At 44.7% G+C, this 16,619-nt stretch overlaps 1 protein-coding gene across 1 annotated transcript in view; it reads right to left on the reverse strand.

Moving 5' to 3' along the window:
• Nucleotides 1-16,619, reverse strand: part of LOC137437481 (protein Smaug homolog 1) — a 101,645-nt gene that overhangs the window by 6,718 nt on the left and 78,308 nt on the right. Inside the window, exons 3-10 of the mRNA XM_068131840.2 lie at nt 7,864-8,168; nt 7,549-7,744; nt 5,761-6,060; nt 5,518-5,627; nt 5,199-5,285; nt 4,796-4,915; nt 4,408-4,501; nt 1,362-1,447 (exon numbers count right to left, since the gene is read on the reverse strand). Coding sequence (XP_067987941.1) covers nt 1,362-1,447; nt 4,408-4,501; nt 4,796-4,915; nt 5,199-5,285; nt 5,518-5,627; nt 5,761-6,060; nt 7,549-7,744; nt 7,864-8,168 — 1,298 coding nt within the window. The remainder of the gene's footprint in view (nt 1-1,361; nt 1,448-4,407; nt 4,502-4,795; nt 4,916-5,198; nt 5,286-5,517; nt 5,628-5,760; nt 6,061-7,548; nt 7,745-7,863; nt 8,169-16,619) is intronic.

Here is a 16,619-nt window from a genome sequence, read left to right on the forward strand (position 1 = left end):
CTTCAGCACTATAGTTTTGTTTTGTTTTAACCAAAAAAAGAATTTTTTCTTTTTCAAAATTTGTTTTTTTTTGTCAAACACTCCCAACCCATTCACTGATGAACCTCTGAAAGTTTAACAAAGATCCGTTCAGCCATCTGAGAAAAATGGCGACAGACCAACAGCTCTCATATAGTAGATATATACTTTTACGAAGTTTGGTCAAAACCCCGTCATTGGTATTGAAGTTAGCACAGTAATCAGAATTTACCGAATGGGACCTCTGACCTTTGACCCCCAAAATTTCATCCGTTTATCTTTACCCCATTATAATAGTTGCACCAAGTTTGACTTGGTTCCATTCAGTCTTCAAATTATCTCTAACAAAAACTGACCGTTGACCTTGATGCAGAAATCTAATGGGTTTATCTTTGCATAATAATATATACTTGTACCAAGTTTGGTCAAAACCATCACTGGTTCACAAGTTAACTTGGTAACAAGATTGTAACCTGATTTGACCTTGTGACCTCACAATCTAATCAGTTCATCTTTGCGTCATTATACAGTACATACTTGTACCAAGTTTGACTTGGTTCCCTTCAGCCATTCTCAAGTTATTGCGCGAACGAAAACCTCACAGATGCATGAACGGACGGAGAACCCGAAAATGTAATGCGTCTGGCGACTTCGTCGACAGAGGCATAAAACAGCAACAGGTGGTTTCATCACAATATTTCCAAGTTGCTTGTTAATACCAAGGAAGACTAATCTTAATGATGAAGGCTATAGTGTCGTTCTGCATCGTCAGACAGGTAGAACAATGAATGGCATCATCAGAATGTTAATCCGAGTATACTAACTGCCATGGGAAGGAAGCTGATGTTTAGGGCATTAACCCTTAGTTGGAGCAACGGACCTTTTGGTTTTCCATGGCGGTTAGCATACTTCGATCTGTTCATTCTATCCAATCTTTTGCTTGTTAATACCAGTTTACAATCCTGAAAAAAACCAAAATTCCAGCATCGTGCTACAGCAAAGACAAAAAAGATTAAGTTGGAGTGAGATGTCGACCAAGATAAAGAATCTTGCACTTTTCACCCTCGTATCAAATGTACTATTCAGTGATTTTGTCGTAATTCATGGTGCGGGCGGGGAGAGGCGGAGGTTGGGAGGAGGCAACCACGTCTTTCCTAATGTCAATAAAGTTCTTCAAAATTCACGTTTCATGAAGCACATTTTAAAATTTGCCCCAAAAGTACGACCGAGTGAAGATGGAGACAAGGAAGAGCGACGAGTTGGTGGCGATGAACTGACAGTAGAGAAACAGTGACGTTGTCAAGTTGACCAGGTTTTACAGGTTACCAACACACATGCCTTACCTCATGCGCCAAACATTTGTCCAAGAGCTGCAGGTAAGATGCCACGTTCTCTTCATCCGGGCGAGACACCAACAGCTGCGTGCAAACTAGACAATGGCCGTAATCATTACAAGTCAGGAGACGATGATGGTTCACGAGCGAGCGGTATTGAATGACAAAGGACTGACTGTAACTGAAACAGGCCCGGACAGGCCAGGCCCGGAAATGTCAAAATTAAGGTTCCTAACCTTGAAATGACATAAAAAATAATGTATAATCAGTTATGAGGTTAGTTGGCCACACAATTCCGAAAATTCGGTTCGATTCCGACAACTTTGAAACTTTGACCTTTATGACCGTCAAAGGTCGAAGATTCTGAAATTTGTTGGAAAACTTGTATTTCATGATGTATGTGATAAGATCATGTACGACATTTCACCCTATCAGGAAGCGAACAATGTAATAAAACCAACAAAAATCGACTTTTCTAAATTTCGTGGCCATGTGACCTTGACCTTGGGGCGAAAATGAAAAATCGAGCTCCGTGGGGCTAGACACATGACATTGGCCGAACCAAATATCGAAACCCCTGTCAGATTCCACCAACTCCCTCGGAGAAGATGTAGCTTGAACTGGATCCCCTAAAAAGACATCTTTTTCGGGCATCGCTCCGCTCACAATACGCCCACTCTCGGCAGGACACAACTAGATCATGATATCAACCTCCCACCCAAGTTTCATCAAGATCGGATGATATCATCGGGAAGTTATGCTGCGGACAGACAGACACACACACACACACACCCATGACGAATATAGTGGTTACTCTGTTTGATAACTCGTGAACCAATAGTAAAGATCAAACAGTTCATAACACTGGTCAACAGCCAAATTGGTTCTGACTTATTTTCAACTGTTTCTAACTAATTTGGTGCCCACGAATCCGAATCTGACCGTAAAATTTCGCTATCACGTAACCTTGATGTAGTCCATCATAAGTGTGGAAAAAATCTTTAGAGCATGCGAATTTCTTGATTAAGTCTCAATAAGTCTATTTATTGTCACAAAAAAATAATATGAACTTAAAGTTTTTATTTACATCACATAAAAAAATGTAAATCTCCAAAAATAATACGAACTTCATAAAATATCACAAAAAATAATATGAACTTTAAGTTTTTATTTACATCACATTAAAAAGTGCTTCTGAACTTTACTTTTGCGTTTGTAGGAGCAATCACTTTCAAGCTGTAAAGTCCAACAGTAGTCGCCCATCATGTTTGGATTGAATCGGCCTTGATATCGAGTCTCCATGATGGCAATTTCCTGGTGAAACCTTTCTCCATGTTCATCACTGACATCGCCAAGATTTTGTGAAAAGAAGTCCAGATGAGAATGGAAGAAATCTATATTGAGTGACATTCGAGCACCGAGCGCCTGGTAACTCTTCAACATCTTGTCCACAAGCTCTTCATAATTTGGTGCTCAAAAATTTTCCAAGGTAATTGTTAGCAAGAGCCACAAAGCTATCCCAAGCAACGCTTTCCAGGTGAGATAATCTCGTTACAAAGTCCTGATTAGTGAGTACAAGACGAATTTGAGGACCATTGAAAACACCCACCTTTACTTTGGCCTCAGATACAATGCCTTGGAACTTCATTAGCAAGTAGTGGAAGCCAGCACCATCTTGATCCATGGCCTTCACAAAGTTCTTCATCAAACGAAGTGGTGGTAAGAATACCTTCTCAGGGTCAACAAGAGGTTTGTGAAGACAGTTGAACCTTCCAGTCATATCTTTCTGTCGCACCGGCCATTCCTTTTGTGTGTAATGCTTAGCGTCTACTCTGCTGTCCATCTGCTCTGCTCAATGTCATACATTGAGAGCTCCACATGTCTAAGGCGGAAACTGGTGGTACGAACTCCATCTTGCAGCAGGTTCCATTGCTCGAGTCAAGATCCAAGGAGTTCACTTTTCTCCTTGGGTATGTTAAGGTCCCTTATAAGGTGTGCCTCCCTTATGAGGATAACTCATATCGTCTGGCCACTCTGCCATCAAGCCCAGATCGGTGGAGTGTTGCAGTGATGGTTGTCCTGGAAGTTTCTCCCATCTCCACACAGGATCTCTGCAGCTCAGCCAGAGTGACCATCGGGTTCTTGGTCACCTCTCTTACCAAGGCCTTTCTCCCCCGATTGCTCAGTTTGGCTGGCCGGCCACTCTAGGAAGAGTCCTGGTTGTTCCAAACTTCTTCCACTTAAGAATTATGGAGGCCACTGTGCTCTTGGGAACCTTCAATGTAGCAGAATTGTTTTTTGTCGGCTTCCCCAGATCTGTGCCTCGACACAATCCTGTCTCTGAGCTCTGCAGGCAGTTCCTTCGACCTCATGGCTTGGTTTTTGCTCTGATATGCATCGTCAGCTGTGAGACCTTATATAGACAGGTGTGTGCCTTTCCAAATCATGTCCAATCATTTGAATTTACCACAGGTGGACTCCAATCAAGGTGTAGAAACATCTCAAAGATGATCAAGAGAAATGGGAGGCACCTGAGCTAAATTTCAAGCGTCATAGCAAAGGGTCTGAATACTTATGTCAATGATATTTCAGTTTTTTCTTTTCAATAAATTTGCAAAACTTTCTAAAATCCTGTTTTCTCTTTGTCAATATGGGGTATCGAGTGTAGATTGATGAGGGAAAAAATGAATTTAAACGATTTCAGCATAAGGCTGCAACATAACAAAATGTGAAAAAGTGAAGGGGTGTGAATACTTTCTGAATGCACTGTACATTTAGAGCACTACTCATATCGTTGATACCAGACAAGCATGCACATGTAGAACTCCCAACTCATATCGTTGATACAAGACAAAGCATGTCCATGTAGAGCAAACTACTCATATCAATCCATTTCTTCTTACTGGTTCAAGAATGAGAAACGTTTCTGGAGAATGGAGGAAGGACAAGCATGACATGACAGGGGGTTCTAGTCCATACGCAGGACAATTGAGGAGGAGGGGGGTGAGGGTAAGAAACAAAATTTAAAAAAACAACCCGGAGGCAGTTTCACCACCTTTTCCAACCACGCGTGTGATTTGACCGGGAAGGTCAATAATGGATGCTGTCTGCCCAGGTGATCCATTGTCTGGCACCACTCCAAGCACGGCCTATGCACCACAACAAGAAACAAAATCATTAAATAAATAACACCACAAAAGGAAATCCTGTGTAACCGAGAAAAGTTGGCAATGGTCAACATGAACCACACACAGATATCAAACAGGTCTTTGCTCAGAATGGGACAAAGCGCTCACAGATTAAATTAATTTGTAATCAAATGCAAACTCAATACAGCATTCATGCTCCTATTAACACCTCTTCTCACTCCGTCCCTCCCCCATCACTACTTTCCTCAAAATCCACAAAATACATTCAGTCCTTCTGCAAATTCCTGAACTCACCTCATTGCTTCCCATGACACCTGCCGAACCAGGGCAGGTCATGTTAGTGGGGATCGGCGTGCCAATGACCTGGTGAAGCTCTGTCAATGCGTTGCGGATGTTCCCTCCTTCAAGAACGTCCTAGTCGATCAAGGTTTACAACAGGTGAGATCGAGGGGTTGATCAGGATCACATACAGGTCCCCATTAGTGAAAGGTAGGGTTTCAAACAGTTCCCACCCCAAATCCCTAAGGATTATCTCCATGTCTATTACATAGATGCAAGAGGAAAGAGCAGAGGGTCACAAGTTCTGCCATATGTATGTAATAAGTAGATAGGCTGTACACACACTACACAATTTGGCATATTCTACTTCCAATGCAAGCTTCAATGCTTCAGCAAATTCCTGCGCCCAAGCCCCCACCTTCTCCAAGGCCTGTAGTGTCTGTGGCCGCTCTTTGAGTTTCATTATACTCAGCACGATCTTGTGACGAGCACCTTTCGTCACATTCTGCAGGAGAGAAGTACGACAAGGTCAAAACCTAACAATCACAACATAAACCAATCAGCAAAGTGTATCGCTAAAAGGTTATCCTAAGAATGACCAGAGATGTTTGACTGATGAGCAAATCAAATTCCGCATCCACGTCCAAGCCGTTCAAATTCCAATTTACCATCAAGAGCAATATCAAATAATCGGTGTTCGCCAACAAAAATCCTCATCCTGTCACACTCTCTCACACCTGTGTCTCCAGTTTCTGTTCAGTAAGGCTCATCATCTCAGGATATGTGAGCTGAGAGAAGAGGCGTGCATACTTGTGCAACCGTAGGCTCTTGAGCCATGCTGGTACGTCTGCAAGATAGAGAAAATAAAATGCTTGAGAGATTGTGGGAGATTGGGGGGAGGAGGCGAGAGGATCAAACCACTGCACAATAATATAAAAGAAAAAGGTAATGCCACACTTTCATCCACATCACCATCTAACCTTTCATGCCGCTGCCCTCTTCGCGGAAGGTGTTACGACCACTGCCAGGGATGGAGATAAAATCGTCGGCGAGCTCACTGCCACCACTACCCGAGGATGCAACGCTGCTTTGCGGAGAAAGCGGAGCATGAGGAGGGAGTGACACGGTGTCACCCCCAACTGAGGTCCCTGTCGACGATGGAAAAGGTGGTCCTTGGGACAGCCAGTCGAGGTGAGGTGGTTGCGATGTCGTAATTCCTCCATGGTTTGTGGTAGCGAGAGAGACGGGTGGCGTAAGCGAAGGGGAACGTTGACTCAAGCCTAGGAGATGGAGGAAGAGTGACATTATAGAAATAAGACCACCAACAATTGTAGAGTCACCCATCAAACTAACATTGACTGCTCATACTTACACGGTTAAATAAACGCCATGCCCCAACACGACTTCATTACAACAATAAACGTAGGGGTAATACCCCTGGCACTCACCTGGTAGAATAAACTATACTGCACCGACTAAGGGTATTTGAAACCAATTTCAATGGTTGCTCGAAGACAGGGCCGCATATGCAGAATCATATTAATATAATCATAAGACTTTAAATAAAGAAAAGAAAAAAAACCTATTTTGGGGGGCAACCCCAGCTTCTCCAACCCCATATCCATCCTAAGACCCCGATATTTATAATGCCTTGAACAAACATTGGTACATCATGGGTGATTATGGTTGTGGTGAAGTTTCATCGAAATTGTGTGTGTAGCTTCAGAAAAGAAAGCAAATTCCTATTTGGGAGGAGGGGCGGGGGGGGGGGGGGGGGAGGGGTCAAACTTAGACCCACTTTGACCCCGGTAAACCCTCTTAGACCACGATTTTTTAAATGCCGTGTACAAACTTTAGTCACATCACAACAAATATAATTTGTCCCTGATTTGGTCGCAATCCCATCAGCGGTTTCGGAGAAGAAGTTTCAAGTGTTTACGGACTGACGGACTGACAACGCGACATTGCATAAGCCTGAACTTCGTTCCAGTTGAGCTAAAAATTAGTGTGTCAAATAAAGCAGAGATCGCGATTCAAAGGTTGACGATGACAAGACGACAAGATGTAGACCAGACCAGGTAGTGCGCAAATTATTCTTCGAAGGGCAGTTTTTGCCGACAAACTTTATATTGGCCAAACATTCCTCCCGAAACTACCATTGAGTTTTTAGGATACATACGGATTTGCTCCACGACCCTCAAATACTCCGCTGCCTTCGAACCCAGAAGCAGACATTTAAAAAGTGAATGTAACATCAAGATCGGAAAAACCTTTTATATTTTCACACAATTACCATGTACGAAGTGACAGAAATTCCCTATTGGACGAGCATAATTGTATTCAAAATCACCTTTTCAAACCTCACAGTATTATTCTTAATTGTTGTGCAAGCACAGCGCAAATAAATAATAAATGACTAAAAATAATCACCAGATACAACAAACTGCAATCAGGTCTCCACTCCAAAATAAAGATATCAACTGTATTAGTCTTCATTCCCGAGGCTCAAGGTTTACAACTCCACATTTAACCAACAATCGAACTGGACAAAAATGTGGTGAAAAATAATCCAATAAAAACCTCAGCAAAGGAGGGCAAATAAACAAGCACCGGCAGCTGGTAAAACAAGAAACTAATTACAAGAAATAACAGTTTGGAGTTTGGGTTCAGACCACAACAACAACACACAAAAGTTTCCTTTCAAACTTATTCTGTAGTGAAGATGCACGGTAATCAGTGACAACAAAGATGTAGCGAGAACCCCGTACTGGTGTTGGTGTTTCCAGAGTTGCTGTAAGAAGGAGAAGAGACGGACGAAGACCGAGATTGCTGGCTCTTCTCGCCCGCTTGGCCACCCTCTGGCCAGCCGCTCTCAACCCGGTGGCTGCTCCAGCCATTCGGCTTTCCCGATGCACCGGGCGTCTGCTGGGATGGACAATCCAGACCAAACCCTGGCAGGTCCGTCTGACGGGCAGGTATAATGCAACAGTCATGGTGATTATGACGGTTAAAAAAAGAAAAAGATCCACATCACCTGACCACCAGTCTCGGCAGAAATGAAAACGACTCGACTCGAGACAAACCTGTTCAGGAGAAAATGAGGTGGAAGCCCCCATGGTTCCCACACGGTCCTCGAGGTGGGAAAACCAACCGGCCAGGGCTCCCCTGTCCTCCATGGAGATGGCTGGGTGGATCAGGGCGTAGGAGAGCAGCTGACGGCTCTCTTCCACCTGCTGCCCACTCTCGATACAATGAGCCAACACCTTGGGCAGCAATCGCATGTACTGCGCCTTCGCCTCCACATTGCTCGGTTTGAGCAGAGGAAAATGGGAAAGGAGCAAAGCCATGGCCTTGTTGTGAGATTCTTGCCACCACTGGCCAACGTAAGCTACACACAACAGAAAAAACTTCAGACAATGAGAGAAAAGCCCATATTGGTGTTTCCCAAGCACAAAAATAAAATTCCAGTCCCAACAGCAAATAACCAACCATCGATGTCTCCATGTCTCTCGGTCCCTGCTCTCAAATGTTGTGTTTGTGTCCTTCCCCCTCTCTCCCCATCTTGTCTACCGCTCCCGATGTTATTTGTTTTATGTGTCTGTCTTTCTGTGTGATTAATGTTCGCTCTTTCACGAGCCTCGATCTTGTATACAAAAAAAAAAAAAAAAAAAAAAAAAAACAATGGAACGTCCAGTAATAATTGGATTTCATGCAATCTGTTAGGAGACAAAATCTCACGAATAACTCAGCACTTTATAAAAGTGCGCATTTACAATATTGTGCAACATGAAGTAAGCGGTACTTTCCTTGGCAAACATTCAACCGCAATGTAGTGTTCCCACAACCACAATGTGGTGAGAGACAGTCGTCAAGCGGATTTATTTTAAAAAACAAGGACAACCCAGGAGCATCCGATGAAATAAAGTTTGCATCTCCTCCTCCGGTTCTTTAAATGTACCTTTATCACATTGATCTTCCACATGATATTATAAAAGCAAATTTAAAAAAAGAAGTCAAATTACACAGTTAATTTTGGTTAATTAAATTGGTTAATTTTGGTTAATCAAATTACACTGGATAATTAAATAAACTGCACAAAGTCAAAACAATCCAGCGAAAAATTCCCTAATCGCATTCAGGTTGATTTACAACAGATGCAATTCATAATTACTCCAAACACACAAAAGGGCAGAAAAAGGGGGAAAACATCATGAATGCAAAACCTTAAATAATCAAAAGGACCTCCACCGAAACAAGTTATGGAAACCACAAACAGAGTCAGAGTAAAAGAGGCGAAAAGAAAGAGCCCTTTATATACAGGCCAGAGCCATCATCAGCACGTTCACAGGAATTCCGGTGCTGCTACAGCTTTACAGGAATAAATCTTCGAATTTGGACCGTCCATTCCAGAACAGGCTCGCAGACAAGTCGCACTGCACTCGCAGTCTGGCGTCACAAGAAAGCCGGTGCTCCAGAATTCCTCCTAAGTTTAGTTCGACCAAAAATAATAGTTGCGGGATTGGCCTGCCCTTTACAAACTCGGAGAAGTCCCTGTTTTAGCAGCCGCAGAAATTCGTGTACCGGGTCGCAGGAATCAGGGGGTGCTTTTTCCACGGTCCGTAGATTTGGCGTTGTCACAAGACCCAATGACCTCAGAGTAGCGATGAAAGTTCGCCATCAAAATATTTACAAATCTTCATCATACCAGTCAAATAATATCGACAGGTTTAGAGATATCGAGGTTTGGATACAGAGAGATATAGAGAGATAGAGATAGAGATAGAGATAGAGATAGAGATAGAAAGAGAGAGAGAGAGAGAGAGAGAGAGAGAGAGAGAGAGAGAGAGAGAGAGAGAGAGAGAGAGAGAGAGAGAGAGAGAGAGAGAGGACTCAAAATAGGTTTTTACATTCACACCCTTCAACATGACAAAAAAAGGTTTCTAAAATTGTCCATTTAAATATATACTCGTATATATATTTATATTCGGTTTCTTTCAACGCACTTTTTCATTTTAGCTTCCATGTAGCCATTTGTAAAAACAAATATAAAACTACAACGGCACTCGGTAAAGTGCATACCTCTGCCAGACTCAACAGTTTGTGTTTTATATCAAACTGAGAAGCCGCATCTGGATTCCTCAATGGTGAAGAATCACTTAAAAATTAAATAATTCTCGTATACGATTCCATATTCAGATCTTCACCAAAACCAAATCGATTAGTCCTCGTCGTACACATAACCTGTCCACCAAGTTTCGTCCAAATCCGTCCATAACTTTTTGAGATATCCTGCTAAGTATCGTTTTTGGCCCCATCTCCCAATGGTGAAGAATCACTTTAAAAATTCTACTTGCCGGCTCCGAATCCTGATCTTCACCAAAATATAATAATTTTGTCCTTGTCCCCAACATCTCCACCAAATTTTGGCCAAATCCGTCCACAACTTTTTGAGATATCTTGTTCACAGACAGACAGGGATAAAATATAACCTCCATCCACCTTCGGTGGTGGAGGTAACTACAACGGCATACCTCAACGGTATGAGCATAACTACAACGGTATGAGCATACCTCACAGGTTTTGTTTTGTATCCTACTGATAGGTGTCTGGATCCGGACCAGAATCAAAATCCAATCGGCTTGTTCTCGTCGCCTACCCCTCATCCACCTAGTTTTGTCATAATCCGTCTACGACTTTTTGAAGTGCACGTGACCTATCATTCATTTTCTGTGTGCCAGTTTTCATGCTCTATATCGTTTTGGCCCTGTCACTTAACAGTGAAGAATCACTTAAAATTAGTACATAAATAAAAACTGTTGTATCTGGATCCGGTTTAAAATGACAAACATCTAAAAAAAAGAAGAAAAAAAAGAAAAGATTTTCGATACAGAATCGAGGCTCGTGTAAGAGCTAGCACATTTACCATGAAAACATGCACAGACACATAAAACATACAATGAAGGGAGCAGGAGACGAGAGCGGGAGAGAGAGGGACGCGCACAAGCACAACAGTAGAGAACAGGGACGTCGGTAGATCTGTGGAAGGGAGAGGGCTGGGGCAGGGGAGGAGATACACGGTATAAAACAAGTGGACACAACTAGGAATTTTAGGAAAGAAGTTGGGGATTGAAAGAGGCGGATTTGCGGTGATTTAATGGCGGTAGAAAAGATCAAGGTTTTGGATGGGGGAAGACAAGAGATGGTGGTGAACAGCTGTTTTAAAGACCTGGAGGGAGGAGTGGGATTGAAAAGAGTGAGGGAGTTTGTTCCAGAGGTGGGAGAAAAGAGGAATGAGAGAGTGAAGGTGAGCAAAGAGTCTTGATTTTGGCAGGTTCACCACAAGAGGGTTGCTGGCAGATCTTGTGCATCCTGAAGGAATACTTGGGGGGCAGAGCACAGACAGAGCAGGGGGAGCTAGTCCAGAGAGGAGTCGGTAGAAGACAGCCTACCAACATGCCTGCGGTGAGTGAGTGAAAAGCCCTCAGAATCAGCTTCATTGCGGGATATTCCAATGATTCTGAAAGCTTTGGTTTCAACAGCGTGAAGCTGAGCTAGGTGAGGCAGGAGCACTAACCTATAGGGGAGAACCTCGGGGCCAACAAGTTTGAGTGACAGAACTTATTTGAGAGGATTATTCAGAAAGTAGATGGGAGGGTTGTCCAGACGGTCTTTTCATTGACATAGTGAGTGTGATATTTGTCAGGATTGAAAGACATGATCCACTTGTTTGATCAGTTTGTGATTTTATCCAGGTCTGCAGAGAGTGAAGAGGCTGCTGCCTGCCGATCTGAGGGATGAGATATGGAGCGGCAGAGAGTTGAGTCATCAGCAGAGATGGAGAGGATTTTCCAGACAATCGGAGAGATCATTAATGAATGCCAAAAAAGCACAGGGCCCAGAACACTGCCTTGAAGAACTCCAGCCTGGACAGGAAGGGAACATGATAGAATTCCATTCAGGGCCACACGTTGACTGCGACCACAGAGGAAGTCGGCAAGCAATGCGTGGAGGTTTCCATGGATACCATAGGAGGAGAGTTTGGTGAGCAGGGCAGGGTGTCAGACTGTATCGAAGGCACGTGATATGTCAAGGGAGACGGCTCTGACTTCCTGTTTGGCATTGAAGACCTCCAATCCTCCATCCATTGTTGAGACAGGAGACGCAACATGTCCAGAGTAGAATGACCTGGTCTGAATCCAAATTGATGATCCAAGATCAAGCCATTGGAGAACAGGAAGGAGGATTCAATGTATGAAGCGATGATTGATTCAGTGACCTTGCTGATTATTGGGAGCAGGCTGATTGGTCTGTAGTTGCAAGGATCTGTTTTTTCACCTTTCTTGTGTAAAGCGGTAATGTTGGCCGATTTCCAAGCAGATGGCAGATGACCGTGAGCAAAAGAGGGTGAAGAGAACAGAGAGAGGGTGAGAAAGAGTGACAGAGCAGGATTTTAGGACCCGTGGGCGGATGCCATCTGGTCCAGTTGCAGAATCAGTCGAGGTTTGAAAGAAACTTCTTGGAGGAGGTGGAGGTATGAGACAGAAGAGAAACTAAGTGGGGAGGAGGCTTGATGTGACGATGGTAGCGGGGGGGGGGGGGGGGGGGGGAGTGGGGGTTACAAATTGTTGGACGATTAATGAAAAACGAACATTTGTTACACAAACTGGGTTTATTATGATTTTCAGGTCGGAGAGATGCATTTGAAAACAGAGGAGGGGTGGAATTTAGGTGCGTTTGAAGAATGCAGAAAGGAAGTACTGTAAGACTGTCATGGATTGATTTTTTTTTTTTTTTGAAATGGAATGATTTGATGAGCAAATTGAAAAACGCCTTTTAAGTTGGAAGAAGAACAGCATGTTGTAACATACCACTGAATAAAACACTGCAGGGGAAAGTTTAAACATATTGTTATGTCGGTGGGGTAGGGGGATATATAGATTAAGGTAGATCTGCATCGGTAGGTGCTCTGATGTCGTGAAGAAGAAGAATCATCATCTCGATGTACAGCAAGTCAGGGACCTGTCTAGCCTGGTTTGTCGGATTAAGGTGCATCTTCGTCCCCATTACGAGGAATGGGGCATGTTAAGTAGTTCTAGGGTTTATGATAATTCCCCCGCCGCCACAATGACTTACGGAAGAACAGACCGGAAGCGGCCGCGCACAACGCCGGCATGAAGACAGACATCGAACAAGCAGCCCGAGAGCCACGCCCAGGAGAACCCATGATTGACAGGGGAGAGGGGCGAGTAACAACCAGAGCACCGATTGGAGAGGAAGGGAGGTGAAGGACGTGCCACACCGATTGGCCACCGACAATGACGTGCCACACGATGATGTAACACCAAAGGCGTGAGACGCTCGGCCAATCAGTGCCGAGCATGCGAAACAGCACTAACGAGTGACGCGCTCATTGGAGGAGAAGCGGCAGGACGTGAGGAAGGCGCGAAAGGCCGCAAGGAAACGACGCACTGATTGGGAGGGGGAGAGAGCCGACGTCATGGGACGGGCAGTAAAACCACTCGCTGGCCGACATCTTGTCTCTTTTCATTGTGGATCCCTTCCTGCCCGGACCTCTTTGCCTTTCTCTCCCGTTTGGACCTCTTCCCTTGCGACCCGCAAATTGCCTGCTTGACGGACGTTGGAGCGCCGTCGATTCTTCTCCTTGGCGTTCACATGTGAGCGAGGCTTGCCACTGGAGTGGGCGAGACCGGGGCGGGTGAGACCGGGGCGGGTGAGACCGGGGCTGGCGAGTGGCTCAGTGGCCTAGCAGTGTACAAAGGGGGCCTTATCGAGGCCTAGTGGACAAGGGCACGCCGAGGCCTACTTCCCGCCAACACCGGAGCCTGAACGATTCCTGACTGCCAGACAGAGATAAGACGCACCCACAGCCCACAACGATTAATTTGCTTAATTCCTTCCCCTGTGCTGTTGTTGAACTCTTTGAGTGGGATCCCAACCTAGGTCTTAGTTATTTATCATCACGTCCATTGTTCCCGGGTTCCGTCAAATCAACGTGTTTATTTTTGTACCATAAATTCCGTTTGTGAGTTAATTTTCCACAGGGTGAAGATGCTGGCGCACACAGACCATGAGGTAAATCTTGCCGCTTCTTCCTCCTCCTCCTCTTCTTCTTTCCTTCTGCCTTCCGCACGTGTATAACAAATCCGCCATTGATTGTCGCCTCATTAAGCTCGATTGCCATTCAGGATTTCCTCGGTCTTCACCGAGGGCAATCGCACGACAATATTTAAATAAAACAGTGAAAAACAATCTGGGAAAATTCCCTGAAGTGAGGGCAAGGATCTGAGAAAGAAGGAGAAAGGTTTGAATGAGTATGGTGAAAACTAGAATTGGAAAGTTGAGTAAAGGCTTGAGAGGTAGAAGAAAAAGGAGATAAAGGGGCGGGGCGAGACAACACATACCTGGTCGTAGGTGGGGAGTGGATTGTGAAGAGAGAAGGAAATTATTATTGTATGTATATAAATTTTTTTTTTTTTTTTGGGGGGGGGGGGGGATTTAAAACTTGATGATGTTCAAGGTAGTTCGAAGATGTTCGAGGGATGTAGGGGGATAAGAGAAAAATTAAAGAAAAAAAGCAATGCAGTGGGGGAGGGGGGTAGGGGGGGAGGGAAGCCTTGAGGGACAGGCCCTGCAGCAGCGGTGTGAACAAAATACGACTAATTACACACCAAGATTAACTAGAAACACTAACACACACAGTAAAATAACCAGTGGCAATTTGACAAAGACACAAATGGGAGAATACCTAACTTTGATGACGTGGAGAGCTCAAAGGACGCTTCCTCGCCAGAGGAACAGGAAGCAGAATTTTTTTTTTACCTAATTGAATTTTACATAATTAATTTACATAAAATTTACATAAGTATTCAACCCCATATCAATACTTCCAGACCTATCTGTTGGCCTGAGGAAGCGTGCTGCGAAGCGGGTGAAGCGTCGACCAAGACCGGGTCTGGTCTTGTGTAGTTGCTCAAATTAGCAGGGTAGATGTAGTTTTTATTTATAACAAAAAAAAAATATATATATATATATATAGTTATGGTTTTGCAATAAAAGACACTCCCCTCTAGTTAATTACATGACAACATGTAGCCTGCAGTAATCAGTTATTTTTTAAAATTAAATGTAAAGATTAGCTCCCTTCCCATTGTGTAGTGATTAAAACAGATATGCATTGAGTTAGGCAGGATTCCAACCCCTCGTATGGTTGAATGAAGACGCTGGTTCATGGGCGGGGAGAAACAGTCCACGTGATCAACCGCGACAGTGGTAGGCGGGGAATGAAACCTTCCAAAAAGGAGGCGGGGAATGAAACCTTCCAAAAGGAGGGGGGAATGAAACCTTCCAAAAAGGAGGCGGGGAATGAAACCTTCCAAAAGGTGGGGGAGAATGAAACCTTCCAAAAGGTGGGTGGGAATGAAACCTTCCAAAAGGTGGGGGGGAATGACCGCTCGTGACCAACCTCGGCCAATGGGACGTCGTGGAACATTCCAGAGGGAGGCAGGGCTGAGTGACCGCACGTGACTAAAAGCGACCAATGGGAGACCGTGGAATCTTCGAGAAGAGGACACCACCCGATAAAGGTCCGTGCCCATCGCCCTTCGATCTCTCTCTCTCTCTCTCTTCGTTTCGTTCTTAAAGCTGGTTGTCCTCCGAGCTGGTTCGTCCGTGCTGCGCTTCTCCTTTGTCCACAAGCTGGTTCGTCGTCCGTGCTGACCTGACCTTCAAGCGGCGGATCATCCTCACAGCGGACCTTCCTTCAAGCTGTCTGCCAGATCGATCCGTGCGCCACGCGCGGTAACTGCTGGACCCAAGTCATCGTCAGCCTGTCTACCGGTACGAGTCTAACTGGTGTGTGATTCATTCCCTGTGTGTGTGCACGAGTGTGCCAGGCACCGATGTTGGGATTAGATAGGTAAGAATTGTTAAGTCTGATTCTTGTCCTTTTTTCTGTGCCATTGTAAATAAAAGACGTGTACATTTTGTTTCCTTTCGACCTTCTCGTGTGCGTCCTCTTCCCCATTGACCCAGCATCGTCCGAAACCAAATCCGGTTGCTCAATTAGGCCCGTAGAACACGCAGGGTAAAGCCGCGACCCACACCGTGCGATCTGCTTGGCGCACTTGATTGGAATAAGGTGTGGGAACGCAAATGATCCAATTCCCGGTCTTCCTGGCCACGTGGTCTCGCAAGGTATTCGGGTCACGATTGATAACCCTTCGACCCGTGATTGGTGGATTGGCGATTGGAGTTGCTACGCAACCCGCCGACCGTGAGTTTCAACTGTAAGTGCTGTTATTGTGAAGTGGAAACGTCTAGGAGCAACAACAGCTCAGCCGCGAAGTGGTATGCCACACAAGCTCAGAACGGGACCACAGAGTGTGGCGGATGCCAGGAGAACACCACCTGCCCGAATGCATCGTGCCAACTGTAAAGTTTGGTGGAGGAGAAATAATGGTCTGGGCCTGTTTTCATGGTTCGGGCTAGGCCCCTTAGTTTCAGTGAAGGGAAATCTTAACGCTACAGCATACAATGACATTCTAGACAATCGTGTGCTTCCAACTTTGTGGCAACTGTTTGGGGAAGGACCTTTCCTGTTTCAGCATGACAATGCCCCCGTGCACAAAGCGAAGTCCATACAGAAATGGTTTGTCAAGATCGGTGTGGAAGAACTTGACTGTCCTGCACAGCACCCTCAGCTCAACCCCATCAAACACCTTTGGGATGAATTGCAACACCGACTGCGAGCCAGGCCTAATCGCCCAACATCAGTGCCCAACCTCACTAATTGTGATGAAATATGAAGAATAAGATTCGA

This window comes from Myxine glutinosa, chromosome 12 (genome assembly GCF_964187855.1).
Source record: "Myxine glutinosa chromosome 12, kmMyxGlut1.1, whole genome shotgun sequence".
Classification (NCBI taxonomy): domain Eukaryota; kingdom Metazoa; phylum Chordata; class Myxini; order Myxiniformes; family Myxinidae; genus Myxine; species Myxine glutinosa.